At 44.1% G+C, this 19,924-nt stretch overlaps 1 protein-coding gene across 6 annotated transcripts in view; it reads right to left on the reverse strand.

Moving 5' to 3' along the window:
- Positions 1 to 19,924, reverse strand: part of Crim1 (cysteine rich transmembrane BMP regulator 1) — a 178,421-nt gene that overhangs the window by 23,462 nt on the left and 135,035 nt on the right. For 4 of the 6 annotated variants that reach the window (XM_021655024.2, XM_021655025.2, XM_021655022.2 and 1 more), the window contains 5 exons: positions 18,302 to 18,430; positions 9,980 to 10,136; positions 8,457 to 8,578; positions 7,173 to 7,382; positions 3,712 to 3,927 (listed from right to left, as the gene is read on the reverse strand). In XM_021655024.2, the coding sequence (XP_021510699.1) occupies positions 3,712 to 3,927; positions 7,173 to 7,382; positions 8,457 to 8,578; positions 9,980 to 10,136; positions 18,302 to 18,430 (834 nt within the window). The remainder of the gene's footprint in view (positions 1 to 3,711; positions 3,928 to 7,172; positions 7,383 to 8,456; positions 8,579 to 9,979; positions 10,137 to 18,301; positions 18,431 to 19,924) is intronic. The other 2 variants (XM_021655023.2, XM_021655027.2) reach the window with 2 other exon arrangements.

The raw sequence follows: 19,924 nt of genomic DNA on the forward strand, positions 1-19,924 counted from the left end.
TGTCTCCACATCAGAAAACAACTTGAAATGGAAGAGTGTCACTAGGAAACAGAGATCTCTCTCTCTCTCTTTTTTCCCCCGGAAATTGATGAAAATTAAACCCAAGAAGAAACCTGAGATATGAAAAAGGAAAGTGTGAGTGAGGCTTGTACTTTAGAAATGCCACAATCTTTAATGAGACCTAAAAACAGCCATGGCAGTGTGCCAAGCAAAACCCTGACCCAACCACAGTTGGACACACAGTAGAGCGGTATTTTGTGTGTTTCTGAATCAGCATCATGAACTCTTGTATTCGCAGCCATGAAACAGAAGCACGAGGCAGACATGTAGTTATCACGTGCTGTAGAAGCTCTAAACTCGGCATCTTCCTTTCATTCTTTTTCGTGAGTACACCACACGCTCCAGCGGGCACATTTGATCCTCTTTGAAGACCAAGGCAGCTGCTTCACTTGGGGCCCTCGCTGAGGGTCAGAGGGGAACTAGCACAATGGAATCAGCCCAGGCTCTCCTTCACCACAAGTACCTCCCCGCTCTTCAGTCCTGAAGACAAAGTCGCCAGGGACAGACCTTGGTTCCACGGGCTCCTGTTCACTACAGGACTTGTTCCCTGGACGGCTCCTTACACCCCATCCACGTTCCCTAACAGAAAGGTGGGGGGATGGGATCCTGCTCTCACTGACCTCCCTAAGGTCATCTCTGCCTACAGAGAATTCCTTTTTAAAGACAGAGGGCACTGCTAACTTTTGTTTCGGCTGGAAGCAAGCACAATTCAGGTTGAGTTTCTCTAGGCCCTGAAGTCCCAAGGATCTTGCTGGCTGAATTGGCTTAGCTCTCGCAAACAAAATCCAACGCAGAGACTACACCCCAGATGGTGAGGATGGGACAGCAGTGACGAGACAGGAAATTACACCTAAAAGTCTAGAGGCTTCCTACTGACGCTCAGGAGACTCCAAAGGATAGCAAGATGTTCTGGCTGTGATGGGAGTGAGAGTTAGGGCAGGGTGTAGAGTAGGTCACATGCCTCCACTACACAGGAGGCTCCTACCCGAACCCTGCTTGCCAACACCACTTGGAACGACCACCGATTCTTCCTTTCTTAGGGCCACTCTTCCTTTTGCCTGGCCCCAGAGACTGCCTAATGCTGCTTCCAAACATTTACTTCTTTGTTTCATTTTAACCAGTGGTTTTTCCTGGGTGGTCACTCATTCTTTTATTTCATTTGTGTTTCCCTGTCTCTTCCACTCTAAGCTTTTTATTTAGGAAAAAAAATATGAATGAAATAAAAAAAATTGCAAGTCAGTGAAAAGAAACAAATGCAATTTATCTTCTCCTATTTATTTGGCTTTTATTGAGACAGGGTATGGCTCTCAGCCCAGGCTGGCTTGGAACTACACAGCCTAGGCTGTCCTCAAGTTTGTGGCAATCACCCCTCCTCAGCCTCCTAAGGGCTGGGATTACAGGTGTGAGCCATCACAGCTCCCTGTCTACTGTCTGAACTTTGGGGAAGTATCATATTGGTACGCCACTCTTTCTTCAGGACCCACTTCTGTGTAGGGCCACAGGCAAGGCTGAACGGGAAGGGGTCCCAGAGATGTAATCAACCATATAGAGACAGGCCTTGTGGACAAGTAATGTCCTTCTCAGACCACTTCAGAATGTGGTAACCTAAGGCTGGTCTTTTTCTAGATGAATAATACAGCACTCATTGGTGTTAGTCTTCAGAGGTATTATGATGTGAGAAACACTGACTTGTAAGTGTTAAGATAATGGGAAAGAGGCAAACATGGTGACTCAGACTTATATTTCAGCACTTGAGAAGCTGAAGCTGTGTGAGTCCCACTTTTTAGAATTTTTTTTCTTTTGTTGCTGTAGTCTAGTTATGAATAGAAAGACCCCAAAGATCCATTGAGGACTGGGTAGCTCATTTAAATACAGTTTAGTTTAGCTAGGCTCTCATTCACATATCCAAAAGCAACCTTTGGAATACTGATATGTAAAAAAGAAAGCTCCAAAGCTTAGGATGAGAGCCAACATTAAGTCACGAATGTATGGAAAGAAAAAAATACTAGTCACCCCGGCCTAAGTTTACAAGTGAGAAGAAAAAGCCAGTTATAAGATGATGAAGTGTCACTCAAACACAAGAAAGAAAAGCAGAATGCCACTGGCTGGCTTGACAGAAACCCAAAGGGCCTCTTATTATGACGAGAGGCTTAATCCTGGCCTGGGCCTTCTCTATCTCCTGTTCCTGGACGAAATCTCTGAGTTAAGTCAGGTGTCCCATCAGTGAATCTGGGCTTTCTGACTTAGAGAAGTATCTTCTCCACATCCCTGAGTCACTCAGGCCCTAGTCCTGGGAACACAGAGGAACTTCTTTCTTTCCTCACACCTTCCTGAGCCACCTGCACACAAGTCCTCTTTCTTACAATTCCTCTCTATGCACCATTATTTTCATAATGGTGTTTCACTCTTTTTTTTTTTTTTTTTTACTATTGTTCCTTAGGATAGACGTTATTTATTATTATTATTAATCTCAGGATTCCCAGGGCTGAATTCTGGTATTTCAGAAATTCAAGTGACTAAATGAGTATGAGCTTACTATCATTAAATATTTCCTATCAGGATGTAAATACACATAGATCTTCCTTAACAAACACTACCAGGGCTTGCATCCTTATAAAATGGTGATTATGATAAAAATATGGTTGGATTTGGTCACACACATCCTAAAGATATAACACATAGTGAGTACTATGCTAGACAAGAGTTTACACTAGTTAGGCCTGTCAGAATAACGTGCCTGCTGTTTACACCAACAAATCTGCACCAAGATGATAGCTTGGTTCAAATTTAGTAACTGAGGATGCTGGTCAGAAAGACAGAACACAGCCCCGGACAAGCAGCTAGATAATCAGTGTGACAAAGGAAATAATAAACACGAAGGTTCATGCCTTCCTGCATAAAAACTGCATTGACTACATGTTTAGAAGATATGTGGTTATGATTTTAGTTGAAAAACTGAGATTAATGAACACCAAATAAAACCAGCTGCTTTGGAAATTTTAGGTATCAAATTAAACCTGTTTTAAAAAAAGCCATTTATTCTAGCGTTAACAGAATTACTATTTATAAAACCATAAGTGTAGCTCACATTTACTATCTTGACAAGTTTACATTATAACATATTTCTTTCATGACTAAATTTACCTGCTAAGACCTGAGGCATTGCGGGAAGGACACAGTAAGCCGTCCCCATGCGTATGTACACTACCCTTTCAACATTCTTGGTCTTATTAATCAAAGACTAGGGAGGGCAGAAGTATTTTCAGAGTTCTTTTTACAGCCTTTATAATTTCAAGGGGGTTTTGTTTACACTGTTTTCCAATAACCAGTTTTCACATCTGTTAGAGACAAATGTTTCTTGTGGGATGACTTTTTTACCTGAGCTAAGTCATCTGGAATAACTTGGTGTAGACGGGCTGCCTGTATTCTGTGTACATCCTCAGTCTATACGGTGTAAGGCTCAAGTGGGAAAAAGGCAGGACGTGGCAATCCTTCTCTTTCAGCGTCACCTCAGGTGCCATGCCTATGGACTGGACTATGTGGGTGATAGAAGGGAATGGACTGGGGAAGCAGGCACGTCACCCCGACAGAACCATCAAACAAAGCCGCATCCTCCCCGCCAACCGCACGCCGGCCCACCATGCTGGTTACCTGTACACTGTGGGCAGCAGGAGTCCTGGGTGCGTGAGGGGTTCTGGCAGAGCAGTGGTGGGCACACCTCCGTCTCACACAGCACCCGGCCACTGTGACAGGTGCACTGTGTGCAGGAGTCAATGTTCCAAGTTTCCCCTTCCACGAAGTACTCTCCTCCGGGTGCGTGGCAAATGGATGGAGTGCTGAGCTCTGGCTTCTGCACGACAAAGTCATCTGAGGAATGACACAGAATCGAAACACAAGAAATCAATCACCTGCAGCTTCGACTACCAGAGAAACTGGTGGTCTCTGCTTTAAGGGAGAGAAAACTCTGAAGAGTGTCTCTCACCCTATTCTTATCCCAGGAATAGGAAAGAAAAGAGCAAGCTCCATGCCGAGAAACAGAAGACAAAGAGCTAATCTTGGGAAGTGTGGTTCGAGTGGCTGAGTCTGTCGATAGTCCTGAGAGAATCCAATAAGAATTAAATTACAGGGAAGTTCGCTCACTGGAGCAACCCTGTGTGTGTCCAGGAGTTGTCTAGAATGAAGATAGCTCATTTACTGAATGCTTGTTATGGTCCAATTATTTCCAGGCTGCGCACTTCTCGCTTATTTATTTCATTTCGTTTCTTCCTTCCATTGACCTTGTGAGGGAAGCATTATTATTCTATTTTACACATTTTGAAAGCTACCATCTCAGAGCATTAAGCACAGTCAAGGGGCTGGAACCAAAGTCAACTGTTATTTGGATAACGGATATGCCTCTAGATTAAACAAAACTTCCAAATGATGGATGTCCTGTCTACTTTATTATCTTGGGATTCTGAGCACTTTCATGCTTATAAATATGGCCCACTGTCAAGGAGCCACACCTTACCTCAGCCAGCTGCCAGTACCCTGAGTAGGATTGTGTCTTCAGGATCAACAGTCTGAAACCTTCCCGAGACTAAACATTTGGTGGACTACACCATCATCAACCAGGGATATGCTGATAACAGTGATTTCTTTTCCCAGGGGCAAGGTGGCTTTCGAGAGACCTTCATGCTGAAATGTCTACAGAGGTACTGGGAGTTTCCCTGATGTGGTGCTGGGAAGTGAGAAGGCATTAACCACATTCCCAGAGTCCAAATACAACAAGCACTTCAAGGAGGTGCTGACAGGGGTGCATCCTGCTGAGAAAGGGTCTAGAGACATGGCTGCTGGCTCAGGCCTAGAGCTCATTGGATGCTGAGGACCCAGAGGAACCACCCTGGCTGTGTGGAAATGCTCAGAGCTGAGCGCATCAGGGTTGTTACAAAGCAGTGGGTAGGGTGTGAGTCACCAATACTGGTGGGATTCAGTGGTATGGGCTGACTCTCAGCCCAGGAAGCAGCTTTCCGGACAGGGTTATCTCAAGGGAGCTACGAAAGACTGGGCTGTAGATTCAGCAGACACACTCTAGAAAAACAGACAGCTGAACTACAATATGAGCAGCAGAGAGGTAAGTCATGAAAAAGAACATGTTGGCAGGACAAGAAGCTCCAAGTATATTTCCCGTGGCTTATAGTGAGAAAAAAAAATCTTTCATTGAAAAATGAATATTGGAAAATATTCTCTGACAGCATTCAAAAAGGGCTTCTAGGGGACAGACTACTGGTACCCTTCAGGATGCTGAGAAGTAGGGGGAGTCATCAGGACACAGGTGTTTGCAGGGGTTCTTAACCTCTTTAATGTCCTGGCAAAACAGAGGCTGGAGAGATAGCTAGGGAAAGGCAAAAGGTGAGAGAGGGATGCAGAAAGAGACAGCATTATTTGGTGATCATGCTGCTGAAAGTCAGGGAGCTCTTCCTTCATCCCAGGAAAACACTGACTACTCCTGATGGGAGAAGGTCAGAAGAAATCCACGGGTACAGAAGGCTTTCCAGGGTCTCTAAACAGAAGAGCCCACACACAGCAAACCACTAAAGATCCTGTAAAAAACAACTCTACACATGCATGCTTAGGAGTGGATTTTGTATAATTACATTCAGAAAGTCACAGTGTGTGCGTATGTGTGTGTAGGCCAGAGGTCTATGTCTAGCATTTTTCTCAATAGCTCTCCATCTATTAATTATCTATCTATCTCTCTACATCCATCCATCCATCCATCCATCCATCCATCCATCCATCCATCTATCTATCTATCTATCTATCTATCTGCTTGTGTTTAGTGGTCTTCACTGAACCTGGAGCTTACTCACTTGGTTTGATTAGCTGTCCTGTTGGTGTCAGGGATCCTTCAGTCTCTGGCCCCCAGGGCTGGAATTACAGTGTAAGCCCCCATGCCTGGCTTTTTTTTAAAAATGTGGGTGCTGAAGACCAAACTCAGGCCCACACTTGCACAGCAAGCACTTTCCGACGGGGCCATCTCCCAGCCCCAACAATGTGTCAACAACTATGTGCTTTAGAATTTCCTGTGTCTCCTCACTAGAGAAACTAGAAACTTCTGCTTCCACTGACTGCAGTTCTGTTTGATCTGTGTCTTTATATTTCTACCTGCCTGGCTCAGACTTCTTCGCTGGAGTAGCTGACAGAGAGGCAGGTCCAGGTTCCCAGTTGATACACACCTCTAATAAAGCATGTCTTGAGGGAACAAATGATTTTCTCTTCCTCAAAGAATTGGCAGACACAGTTCCTATTTCATCAAACTGCTTCTGACCTGGCAGACATGGTGGTTGCTCATATTTTACTTGCAAAATATGTGAAAAAGGCAACAGCTGATCGAGAACACATCTAACTGCATTATGGGAAAACAAAACAAGACATTTATTCTGCATTTATGTGCCAAATGCAAAGGTATGGGAGCCACCAGTTTGGCAATTGCTGAGGCATACAGAATCTTAGAGCTGAGAGGGTGTTTTATATATCGGGAAGTAAGGCAGGTGCAGCCTGGCTAGCCTGAGTTATCGTTCTTGTTGTGTTCTTCTAGAAGCTCATCTTCGTGGTTATTATTATTAGGACTTTGTGACCATTCCAGATGTCTCCATTTGGCAAGACTGCCACACGCCCATTACTTTACAAAGGAGCAACAGCTACAGATCTTGGTAATTCTCGCCTCCCTCCAGTATTACTTGGTAAGTTATAAGCTTTTGTGAAGTAAAACTCTCACCAGTCCCCTTCAATTAACTAAGGCTAAGGCCTTCAACCTTAATATGCTAGCAGTAAACTGGAGGGTTGGATTTATATATGTAAGTCTAGAAAAAAGCTAGTCCAAAGAGCAATATCATTGAGTAAACCATTCAAAAATATGGAGAACCATTTCCAAAGCTTTAGAATTGTCTTTGGTCTCTGGCTAATCATTCACAGCGTCAGGCCCATTCTGAGGCTGTTAATAACAGGAGCCACAGAGAGCGGAGGAGTGTCCTGAGGACGGACCCCACACTTCCTCCAGAGTCACGGGTGGGTACAAGGCCCCACAAGGCTGGAGGTGGTTGCACAACAATAGGTCAGCCCACTTTTACCTGCACATGATGGGCAGCACTGTCCAGGACGGATGGTGGGGTTGCCACATGCAGGCACCGGGCAGGTGATGAGGGCACACATTTCCCTTCCACTGTGACAGTAGCATTCCCGGCACCCATCATGCCAGCTTTCCTCATTTTTATGATGATGGCCATCCATGGACAGACATGTGCCTGACAGGACAGGTGGCCCGGCTGAAGTAGGGACCTCTGGACAGACAGAAGGTAGCCTGGTAAAGAAGCAGCTATGGCATAGGAGAAACAGTTTGTGGTGCCCTTACGTGAAACAGAGCCAGGTCACCAAAAATGATGCCCAGAGAGGACAGTCAGTGATACAGGAAGGGCTCAAAAGAATGAGTCAATCAACAGGCCCCCGGTTTTGAAAAACAAGAGAGACGAAAAGGAACTTGCAAATATGCTTCACACTGGGGGAATACTACTGCCTTTCAAGCATTGTTAACTTTCACGTCACTTATTTTATGCAATAAACAACCACTGCTTTTTATTATACACAGACACACGCATACACATAGAGACTCATCTTTCTATAAGTTTCCTCAAATGGGGGAATTCTGGGCTCCTTGCAACTACTACGTTTTTGATTCATGATGAAGTGATTGACTACATTTTGTTTACTGTGAGCTCCTTCAAAAAATACCAAAAGCATGCCACAGAGATGTCTCATTGTTTGATTGGCATATCGTCTGACAACTACAACAAGCAACAGGGCGTGGGCAGTGCGGGGGTTGAGGTGAAGGCTGGAGAAGCACCCTGAATTGCACATTCAATGGCTTCAGGATGTCACTGAAGGAAGAAGACTCCAAGAGTGAGCTGACTGGGCTTTTGCCTATATACAGCTCTGGCCTGCTGTGTGCATCTCAAAGCAAGTCTAAATTCTCACGAAAACCCTGCTACTATGGAATACCTAAGTGAACGGGAGTTCAGATACACCCACTCCCGAGGATGCCAAAATGAAGCTCTTTACTGTCTCAATCCCTCTCCTGAAGAGAGTGATCTCCTGTGGAAGGAGGCTGACATACACTCTAGCTTTAGGCTACTGTTTCTGAGACATGTATAAGTGAAGCCACAAGAAATGATTAACTTGCTCATTGTGCTTTAAATTCTGTTCTGAGCCCTTATAATTCTATTGAAATGAAAGGCAAATGGTGCCCTGTGGGAGGGTCTCAGAGTGAGTGACATTTGTTTCAGAACAGGCAGCAATCACTTAAACCATTTCATTTACAGGGCAGCATGGTGTGAGAAGGAGAGAGGGCTCACACTTACCTCTGCACTTGCAGATAAGGCAGCCATGGCTGTCCTGCTGAAAGCCCAAGGGGCAGATCTTACTGCATGGCAGCTCTGGACATTTCTTACAGCGACAGATGTCACAGCCATGCTTATTCTTCCTGGGTAATTAAAAGTTTGCCAGAGGTCAGAAAATCAAAAAGTCTCACATAATGCCCAAAGGCTCAGACCGAGGGTCAATGATGTCATCATTTATGCAGAAACTATGGTGCATTCCAAACCCTAGGTGAGGTGTAATTAGCTCTCGTGACCAAGTCTTAGAACTGCCCGAACATTTATTTGCCTCTGGGACGTGGCCATCCCCAGTGACAAGGGTGAGCGTTTACTGAGAAAGATGGCCCCACAATATAAAGGATGAACATGCAATTCCAGCGCACAGAACAGGGAGAGATGCTATCATTGGTCAAAGCTGGGAGATTAACATTACAGGAATTTTGTTAGGGCTGTGGGCTTTCCCAAGTAGCTGCACCCTTTGAGAAGTTCCATATGCTAGTAAAAAATTTAACTACTGAAACTTACACGAGACACTGGAGGCTGTGAGAGCTCAGAGACCTGGAAAGGCTTCATAAATGTTAACAAAAGCCTTAGGCCTGTAAGGTTGTTCACTGGGTAAAAACGTACTTGCCACCAAGCCTGATAAACTGGGTTTGATTCCCAAAACTCACGTGCTCAAAGAAGAAAATTAACCCCTGCAAGCTGTTGGCTGTTTCACACATGCATACCGCAGTATGAAAATCTTACACATATACACAAAAATAACTAAGTAAGTAGATGGGTCTATGTTGAAAATAAATAAAAACCCAAGGTCTTGGAGGCATTAGTTATTGGTTAATTGTTTTATTTGAGTTGCAGGGTACTTCATTCTGTGCCAGCAGTTAAGTTATAAGATGATTATATCTTTAAATTTATTTATTTTTCACTATGTATGTGTGTATGTATGTGTGTGTGGTATATTTGGGTGTGTATGCCATGTGAATGCAATTTTCCAGAGGATAGAAAGAACAGCAGACCCCTGGAGCTGGAATTACAGGGGCCTGGGCACTGTTCAGGCTTACCAAGTGAGGATATGTGCTCTTAATCACTGAGCCATCCTCCCAGTCCAAATAATTATCTCTTTACTGGTACCACACTGATGTCTTACAATTAAGAATAGTGACAAGAAATGCTTGGAAATTATTTTTTTTCCAGGACAGGATCTCATGCAATCCAGGCTGGCTTTGAACTAGATCTAGAATATGCCTTCTGAGTGCTGAGACCTACCCATCGCTGACCCTACCATCTTTAGATATAAAGTCCGAACTTGCTGCTTACACTTGGAGCGGAAGTCCCCTGATATAAACAGTAGGTCTCCTCTCGATCACACCACCAGTGGCTCACTCAAACAAACACAAGACAGCTCCCAACACAGGCATGACCACTTGAGCAAGTTACACTAAATTTCTGAATTAAAAAACAAAACGAAACAAAGCAAAACAAAACAAAACCTACTGACAAATACGTACAGGAATCCAAGCGGACAAAACTTGTCGCACATTGTGGGTCTGCACTTCTTGGGCCGTGGGCGGCACTGACAGAGCTCACAGTTGTGGACATCGGTGAGGAAGCCAAAGGGACAATCCAAGGTGCAGGCCTTTTTAAGGCCTAAGCACAGTTCCTCCCCTGTGGAGACACACAGATGGCAGGGTTCTTTCAGAGACTATGGCTTCGATACCTGCCCCAAATTCTCCACCCAAGTTTAACCCCACCCAAAAGGGTTAAACTTCAGTTCTGCCACAGCCTCAGCCACAGTTAACAGGTATAGATGCGGCCATTTCACGGATCTCACAACATGGCTCTGGGTTTTGATGGCAATAATGTGAAAGAGAGTCACACTCTGAAATGGAATTATGAGGCCTAGTAGAGTCTGTGAGGTCTGGGAAAGTGAATAGGGTGGTCACCATTGACAAGTAATGGATGGGTGCAGTTTTTCATGATTTTGCTTTAATTAGTCACCTCAAACCACCGGGGACAATTTATGCAACCATACGGCAGTCAGTCCAGACTCATTTCAGACATGTACTGCTTGTCGTCAGAGGTAAGACATACATCTGAATGGCTCACAAAACACTTGCTTCTGGGTGACCGCACAGAACGCTGCGTATTGTGTGCATTCGGGACTTCTTTCTTTTCAAAAAGCCTGTCTTCCTCATGACGGAGAGCAAACAATCAGCATTCTATTTAGCTATGTTCGCCTTACTGTGCTGACAAATAACTCAGATGCTTAAAGATACTCAGCTAGAAGAAATATTCATATTCATAAAATATTTAAGGCATCCCTGTTAGCAGACTCTGGAGTGGTGTTTAATTGTCTCCTGTTGGTCAGTCGTTGCATTATGTTAGAAAGTAAAAGGAGAGAAGCAGTAAGTCAGAAGAAACTACTGAAGACACAGCTATTCAAGAAGGTGATTCAGTTAAACAGAAAACCAGAGAGAGTAACAATGTCAAGGCCAGGTAACGTTCCTCAGGATGTAAGAGCAATCTGAGGCCCATCTAAATTAAATGAGGGGTTTGAAAGAACATGAGCCATAAGAAAGGAAGCTGATATGGTGTGAATGGAAATACTTGAATGATGTTTTGTAGAATGGTAAGCTAGGGAACAACTATTGTTGTGAGATTGACAAGTGAACTGTTATTTTGTTTGGGCATCCCTGATGTGTAAATGCTGCACTGATGTACAAGTCACTGTGGAACCCACAGCACAGTTGTCCTGTTCCATAGACAAGTCTTACAGCCTAAAATTAAATATCAATTATGACTGATAGGTAAAATGGCTCCACATGTTACATAAACACTTCTACGATAAAATCTTCTGTGAATCTTAGCATTCCTTCCATATTTTACTTCCTGTCTTTTATAAAGGAGAATGTGATCTAGAACATATTTCCACTGTCCAGAACTTATCATTACATGTATTTATTGTAATCTGGTGTGTCTGTATCACACTGTGAGGCAGCGGAATGCTAATCTGCATCTTAAAAGAGAAATTTGTAGTTACAGAAGTTGGAGGCAGGTCATTACTTTTCATCTCCCATTACGACAGGAACAATGGAAGAGGGACAAGATCCTCAGAGTCACAATTTTTTTTCCCAACACAGAAATTTAAGCTCATCTGGTTTTCCTACTGTAACAGTTTTAAAGTCAAGGCATCTGGTGGATTATGTCAGGGAATAGATGGATTAGAAACAGCCCTGGCACTTGCCAGAGTCAGCATTATTGGAGAGGAATTTCCTCAAAACTTTAGAGTGCAAGTCACTTGTTTTTGTGTTTCTAGTCTGTAAAAAAGGAACCCTTTCCAAGGGTTCCTAACCCTAACCAATCAATAACTTAGAAACCAACAGTCTCCACTGGTTTCCAGTGTGCATGGGGCTAGAATGCGTTCCATGCCATTAATAGCTACGGAAACATCAATTTTAATGAATTTAAAGAAATACATTTGTCTTTAACTTATCTCTGCACCATGGCTTGAAAGAAACCCAAAGGCCCACGTGTTCAAAACCTAGTGGCAGGTTTGCTGGGACACTTTCAGATGGTGAACCTTCCAGATATGAGTCCTAGGGAAGAGAGGTTGGAGAACTGGAGACGGCTCTTACAGTGGGTATACCAATCCTTTCCTCCCCAATTTCCTCTCACATGCCGGCTGCTGTGAGGTTCCCATGCTTTCCCACCATGATAGATTTGACTGGTCACAAGCCCAAAGAACAGCGCCAATCACCAACAGACCCAAACCTCCAAATCCACAAGCTCAAATAAACCTTTCTTCTACATAAGTCAATTCCTTTAGGCATTTTGTTACAGTAATGAAAAGGTGACCAACATGTTAACCCATATTGGCTCTGAAATAGAAAAGAATCCCAAATAAGGCCACTTTGTTAAAAAAAAAAAGATGTAGGACATTTACATGGAGGCAGAACAGTGATTCCACTTCAAGCCATTCATCCCCTCTGGGTCCATTCATTGGCAGCCTGTCATCCAGAATAGCTCAATTCTCCTCCATGACAAAGAAAAAAGAAAGTTCTAGGGCAGTTTCTCTTTTATGCCCATAGTCCAGGGCCTACCACATTTAACATGATGGGGAGGGGTAGCTATCTGGTGCATGGGTGCATCTTTTGATGTCCGTGTTTCTCCGCTACCACCAGGAATGCATTACTAGTAGAGGAAGCTTGATCAAGCTTCCTTTGATACTACTGAATTATCAGATGGTGCTTTCAAAACACTATCTCTTGTTAAGCATCTCAGAAAATCATATTGTGGAGCTGAAATAGAAAACATGAAAGGCTGGATGGTAGTCCTAGACCTAGATCCATGTTTATCAATGGCTGACTGTCCTTAGGGGGCAGAGGGCAGGGATGTGTCAGATAGACAGATTAGCAGGTGGGGCTTACAAGCTTGTTTGCAAAGTTCTAGCATGTGGCTTATGGAAATTATGGAACACAGGTGGCCTCACGATGCTACTGATATTTTTAAACATTATGAGTTTTCTGTGACCTAGAATGCTTTCTAGTCAATGGAAACAATTGCCATTCAAGAGGGAGTGATAAAGAATGGCCAAGCACAGGGACTGGACATTGTGGCTAGTCAACAGCAAGTACACAGTAAGTTCTTTTTAGTCTTGAAAAAGAGTTATTGGTTCAGTGGTGAGCATCATCATTGTCAGTAAAGGCAAAGAACTGCATGCGTGCAAATGCGAAGTGGATGCATCACCCAGAGCTGTCATCAACACTTCAAACCTGTGGATACTGGTGATTGATACCAACCAGTCATCAATTAAGAATGGTCACGAAGGAGTGTTAAGATATCCAGAGCTTGTTGCCGTACTGTCCTGGGGCACCAGCCAAGGACCATACATAGACTGGGCCTAGACACCCTACACAGATGTAGCAGATGGGCAGCTCAGGCTTCACAAAGATTCCCTAGTAAGGAAGGCAGAGCTGCCTTGCCAGCCACAGGAAAAGAGGATGGGCTTGGTCCCAATGACTTGATGAGCTGGGGTGGGTGGGAGCTTCATTTTTCTGAGAAATAGGGGAGGTAAATGGGGTAAGAGGGAAGGAGGATGGGACCAGGAAGAGAGGAGGCTATGACTGTAAACTGAATAAATAGGTGAATTAAAAAAAAAAAAGTCATGAAGTTTCTGAAACTATTGCATCAAGAAATGCAAAAATGCACATGCTGGCTGCAATTCTGCCCAGTGGTGGCTGGCGTCAATTCAGAAGCACAATAAAATAAATGGCTGGACCCTGCTTCCTGGCTGCTGTACCCTTCTTAGGATGCTTGATTCGGAGCCCTATTATAGGATAGACACACTGGCTTCTTCTTCCTTGCTACTATTAATTTTACATGTCTGAATCAGTTTCTAGATAAAACTGTTACCAATTCCTAAAATCAACCTTCAGCAGGGTGCAGGGAATCATATGAGAGAAAGGGAAGTTAGTATGACCTAGAGAGGACAGGAGCTCCACAAGGACAAAATATATCAAGGCACAGTGGGCCCTCTATGAGACTGTTTCTCCAACCAAAGACCATATAAGGATATAACCTAGAACCCTTCAGATGTAGCACATGGTAGCTCAGTAACCAAGTGGGTTTCCCTAGTAAGGGGAAGGGGGACTATTTCTGACATGAACTCAATGACTGGCCCCTTTACCTGCCCTCCACCCCCACGAGGGAGAAGCAGTCTTGCTAGGGCACAGAGGAGGACTTTGCAGCCGTCCTGAAGATACCTGATAAGCTAGGGTCCAGCTTTCTGTATAGGTACTAGGACCCACCCTCATGTGCTCATGCTTGTGTGTATCAGGCACTCTACTCAATGTGCCATGCCTTCAGGCCCCACTTAAAGAAATCCAATAGGAACCAGGTGTAATGTCCAAGAGAAACTTAGGTATAAAGGTTAAGACTATAGTACATAAGTGGTTTTAGTAGGAAAGGAAAATGTAAGGGAGAATTTGGAGAATTTCGGTCCAGGGGGAAAAGAATATATTACACTCCATGACTGCAACGAAGTATTTTGGTTTTAAAGCCAAGAAGAGGAAGACACATGAGGAGACACAAATGCAAACAAGGAGACACAAATGCGTAAGTGAGAGGCAGGTAGTGGTGGGTGTGTCCTGAAAGGATGGGAAGAATTACAGGCAGGTAGGCAAGGACAAAGGGGGAGGAGGCTGGGTACTTGCCATGTTATGGAGCTTGGGCTGAAAGGGATGGCATAACCAGCTGTGTACGTGTGTAGGAAACAACTCCATGTGCCAGCTAATAAAAGTCTCCTGGCACTGATTCACTTAGTCCTCAAAATACCCCACTACTTAGGTAGCAGTGCCTGTCCTCTACAGATGAGGGCACAGAGGAAAGCCACTCACTCTCATCTAGTAGCTGATGATGGCTGCCCTGACGCAGAGCCATCAGGGTGGCTAACAGGAGTGGAGAGGTGGAGGCAAAATCCATGCTTCGTCTTGTGTGTGGTACAAACTGGGGGCTTCAGTTTTAGGCATTAGGTTTAGGGGAGCAGTGAGTGGATCGCCAAGACCAACCCGGGCCAGTTCAGTGTGATGAGATGGATGTCCAATCGGATTAGCCAGACCCACAAGGGGGATCAGACAAGACCTAAATCCGGAGGCATCCCTGATTCCAGAGGCTCTCTGCTTCTTCATCTAGCCAATCACTGCAGAGCACAGCCGGAGTACTAAGCATGCCCCGGCAGAAGGCAGTGATCCCCCTCCCCCTTCCCTGTGACCAAAAGCTTGAATCTTTGGGAAAGAGTGAGGTGTTTCTTAGAAGGATTGACTCTTGTAGATTACAACACTGAGCCGAAAATGGTGTATGTTTTGGCTATTGGAGATTTTTCTTTATGTCACGTCTTGCATTCACCATAGTGGTCTTAACACTTAATTCATTAACTGGAACACAACCAGCGGTGAAAGAAAATGGGAAGGAGAAATTCTGGATATTTCTAAAAGTAAGTGAAATCTGGAAACACTGGGTGTAGTATTTTCATGTAAAGAAATTATAGGCACAAAATACAATATTCTCCTCTATGCATTTCCTCCTAAGTGTGGATAAAATGGAAGTTTACGAGAAGCAGTGTCCACTGGATATGACTCCAAAAACTTCCAAAATACAACAGGAGCTCTATGTCGAGGCAGAGTGCATGGGGCTAACTTCCTCACAGCCTCGGGTGAGAAAGCCTGGCCATTGCCTTTTACTTGCCTCCGTGACAAACAAGGGAACCACACTTCTTTGGATTTAATGATGGGACAGGAGCCTGACATCAGTGCGGCTGGGTGGCCAAAATATTATAACAACAAAGCCCAGGTGTAGAGCGTGCTGAGGCAACTGGTGAACATTCATTCTGTATTTTTAGGCTTCAGGGGAAGTTCGGGGGGGAAAAACGTTAGGTATGATCCCATATTGAGAAAGAATGAGCAGCTCGAGAGGCATGAGGAGGGCTGCAGCATAAACACTGCACGGCACAGCTACCAATTATCCTGGGGTTAAGAAGACAAGGCTGGCGATTTATGTAAACAAACGAGGCTGCCAAGGCGATTCTCCAGCAAACTTGGCTTTCCAAGGGAAAGTCTAAGAGGCAGACATGCACGGAACGGAGGCCAGTCCTCCCCAGGACGGAGAAGCAGGTGCAGGACGGCAGGACCACCCTGGGTGGGTGGAGGCTTACCTGGAACCCTAAGACTGCAACAACTACAGGCATGTTGGGTTTATGAACCCGAGACAGTAGCCCACTGTGCAGACGGCACAGTGGTGGTATGGACTCGAGGACATGGCATTATTTAACTCTAGTCTGTATTCTATCACTCACCAAAACTGCTGGCACAAATGAGGAATTGTTACAGTTGAGAGGCACCTTAAACCAAGAGCGCTGATACCCCAGGAAGTGTACATTCTCACCATTAGTCAGTCCAAGCCTCTAAGCCCAGGATAATTATGCCCCGAGGCCCATGGAGAACTTGCTTTATTATACAATCATTGTCTGTGTTTGGGAGAGATTAGACATGATAGGAAGAGAGTTCAGAAAATGGGCCAAATGTCAGTCAAAAAAGGCAGAGGATTCCAAACTCCCCCAAAGTAAGTCTAAGAAGAAAAATGGCTCCCTACCAGCTTTGGTTTACTCTGAAAATAAGGGTTCTCAGTAAAGGAACCTGGTGGTGTAATGACTCTTGATTCAGACAGGATTGAGGGAGCGTGTGTCAAGATCTTGTGGGGCTGGAGCTGAAATGAACCATTTGAAGACTGGAGACAATATTCAATGTATAGAGACAGGAAGTTCTTTGGTGTTACCAGGTTCCCATCTTGGTTCTGTACAATTTAATTTATTTTAATTCAGTGATTTAGGAGGACATAAAAGTGGTACTTAGTTACCATAAGCTGTGAGGCATACAGGGCATAAGCTCTCATTATTAAGATTAAAAAATAATTGCATCTACTTGGAAAAAGGCTTGAAACTATTAGCATAATTTCTTGTTGTATCTGGCCCTATGTTAATAGGATTCAAAAACCACAATACCTTCTGTGGGACAGATAAGCACCTAACAGCAGCTGACCTCAAAGTACTTAGGGATGTTGGTTGCTTAGAACCCGGGTACTAGTCCACAGCGTGCAAGCCAGAGAGCTAACACTAATGCGGGCGAGAGAGAGCACTGAATTCAGGCCCAATTCAGGAGTCTTTCTTTCGTTTTTATTTGTTTCTGAGCCACATGGTAGGCAAAGACAACAGCACCTTGTGTGTCAGAAGGGTGGAAAAGACCAAGCTCTAGAAAGCATGTCACAGATGTGATGGAGAAGGGGACTTCGGATGTTTATTCTGGCTGAGGAATTAGGAGAATTCAAAATAGTTGTAAAAGGTGTGGGGTGTATTTTCCCCTGTGGGAGAAATGTGATATATTCCATCTAGTTTCAGAGGTCATGGCTCAGAGACATGTCTGGAATCTACATGGAGGCAGAGCTGGTGTCAATAAAACGAAGCCCCCCCCCCATGTACGTGCGTGTGGGTATGTGTTCACACGTGTTCACACATGGTACGTGTCCGTCTGTCTGTCTCTGTGTGTATGCCTGTGTGTGGGCCAGAGGGGGACATTGAGTGACTTTCTCTATCACTCTTCACCTGATTTTTTTGAGATACGATCTCTCAGACAAATTAGAGACCACCACTTTTGGCTAGCCTGGCTGGCCTGCAATCCTCCAGGGATTCTCCCGTCCGCTACCAGCCCAACCCCTCAGGGCTGGGGTTAAGGCGCCACCACACGCTGGAGATCCACATTCAGGGCCTCATGCTTGTGCAGCACGCACTCTCTCACTAAGTTGTCTCCTCAGGCCCTGAGTAAGGCTTTGTTTTTTTTTTTAAATTTTTTTTTTTTAAGGATTATGGCTACCAGGCATGTAAGCAGGAAAAAAAAATAGCCGATGAGTGACAATGTTCTTGTCACTGTCACTGGGTAACACTGGCAAAGGAGTTCTAGACTGTCCACTGTAAGGCTAGGAAGCCGCATTCCCAAGCCACTCAGGGCTATAACACCTCTCCTCTGCCAGGCTCAAGAACATGTCAAGCCTTACATAAAAACGAACACAGTGAGACCAAGACAGAAGCTGTAAGAAAGGGTAGAGTACACCCCACGTGACCATAAAACTGTTTACACTAAGTTTATCACCGTCCCTCCCCCCTTTTTCAGGCTGTCAAGGCAATGTCTGAACAGGAGTAAAAAAGATATTTAATCATATAATATGCTTTGACAAGATCCTATTAGGCCTCAGGGGGAAAAAAACCCAATCATCTGTCTACTTACTGTTTTTGCACTGACAGGTTCGACAGCCATTGTGATCCAGTTTGAAGCCATAAATGCAGTCCTTCTCTTTCAGAGTGCAGTTTGATAACTCCCCGCACGCAGGTGGATCAATCGTGATGTAGGTTGGTTCTAATAATATAAAAAGGAGAGGGGAAAAATCAATGAAACATGTTATTACCTCTTCAACAGTATTCAATCTCTGAAATCCCACACTAGAGCAAGTACAAAAATCCCATCAACAGTTTTCATCAAATCCTAAACTTTTATAATGTTGTATTGTCATTAATCCATGAAACAAGTATTTTTATTCAGATTTTTTGATAATGTGAATATTTCACTTTTTTTTCTAGTTTGTGTGAGAGGCTTCACAGATGCTAGGCAAGTGCTCAGTTCAACTCTCCCTGTCTCTCCACTGTCTTACACTCTAGTAAACTGTGCCCCTTTTGTCACCCTCAAACAGTATTTTCTGGCAGGTTATCACTATAGAAATCAGACAAGTGAGGTGAAAATAAACTCTATTTAAATGTACCCATTCTGTTTCTTCCTGATTTTTTTCTGAGCTTATTAATTTTAAGTGTATGTTGTATGTGTGTGTGTGTGTGTGTGTGTGTGTGTGTGTGTGTGTGTGGCTTTGTAGTCTATCACGTGTGTGTATGGGTGCATGTGTACATGTAGAGGCCAGAGGTCAATGTTGCACGTTTTTCCATCCCTATCTACCATAGTTTCAAAGCTTGTGTGTGTGTGCATTGGTGTATGTACATGTGTGTGAAGGACAGAGATCAATATTGGTTATCTCCTCTTCTTTAACCACTTCATTCTTTGAGGCAGGGTCTCTCATTGAACTTGGAGCTCACTGATGCCACGAAGCTGAATGCCCAGTGAGCTCCAGGGGCCTGCCTCTGTCTGTCTTCCCAGACGCAGGATTATAGACTTACACCTTCCCCAGCCTTTCTTTTTTTAATGGGTGCTAGCATTCAGGTCCTTTCACATGTTTACCAACTGATAAGCCATCTTCCCAGTCACTAAATTTATTTTCTATAATGATCAAGACATAAGCATCAACTGTCAATTATTCTCTATTCTGCAGCACCTCTCCAATCTGTTATCATTTTAAAAAATTAATAAATCAAATGTGTTTTTAAGAATAACACCTGGTTTTCTTTTGTCTTTTAGGTGAAACCCTGTCACTTATGACAAATGATGCAACGGAGAATAGTGGTTAAGAGTTTATGTCCTGGGTCCAGAAGCTAGTGACAGTGGCAAGTGAGGCATAGCCATTGAAAAACAAGGATCAGATCCACTGTTATTCTAAGCAGGAAGAACTGCTCTGGGCATGAACAGTAAGTGCATACTCTGGCACAAAGCATATTTTTATCTCTATGCTGCTCCTAAGTACCTAGAAGCTTCACTGCCCTCAACTGGGGTGGTCCTTACCATTACCCTCATTTAACACATGGGGGAACTGAGGACTTTGATTTGCTCTTAGTCTCAGCAGGAGCAACTGGTCGACCCAAGACTCACATCCGGGCTTCAGAGTTCCTCTCTTACCTTCTGTGCATTACAAAGCTTACTTAATGATACCTGTTCTGTGGTAGACTGATAGAAGATGGTTTGTGTAATGCT

This window comes from Meriones unguiculatus, chromosome 1 (assembly GCF_030254825.1).
Source record: "Meriones unguiculatus strain TT.TT164.6M chromosome 1, Bangor_MerUng_6.1, whole genome shotgun sequence".
In the NCBI taxonomy this organism is placed as follows: Eukaryota; Metazoa; Chordata; class Mammalia; order Rodentia; family Muridae; genus Meriones; species Meriones unguiculatus.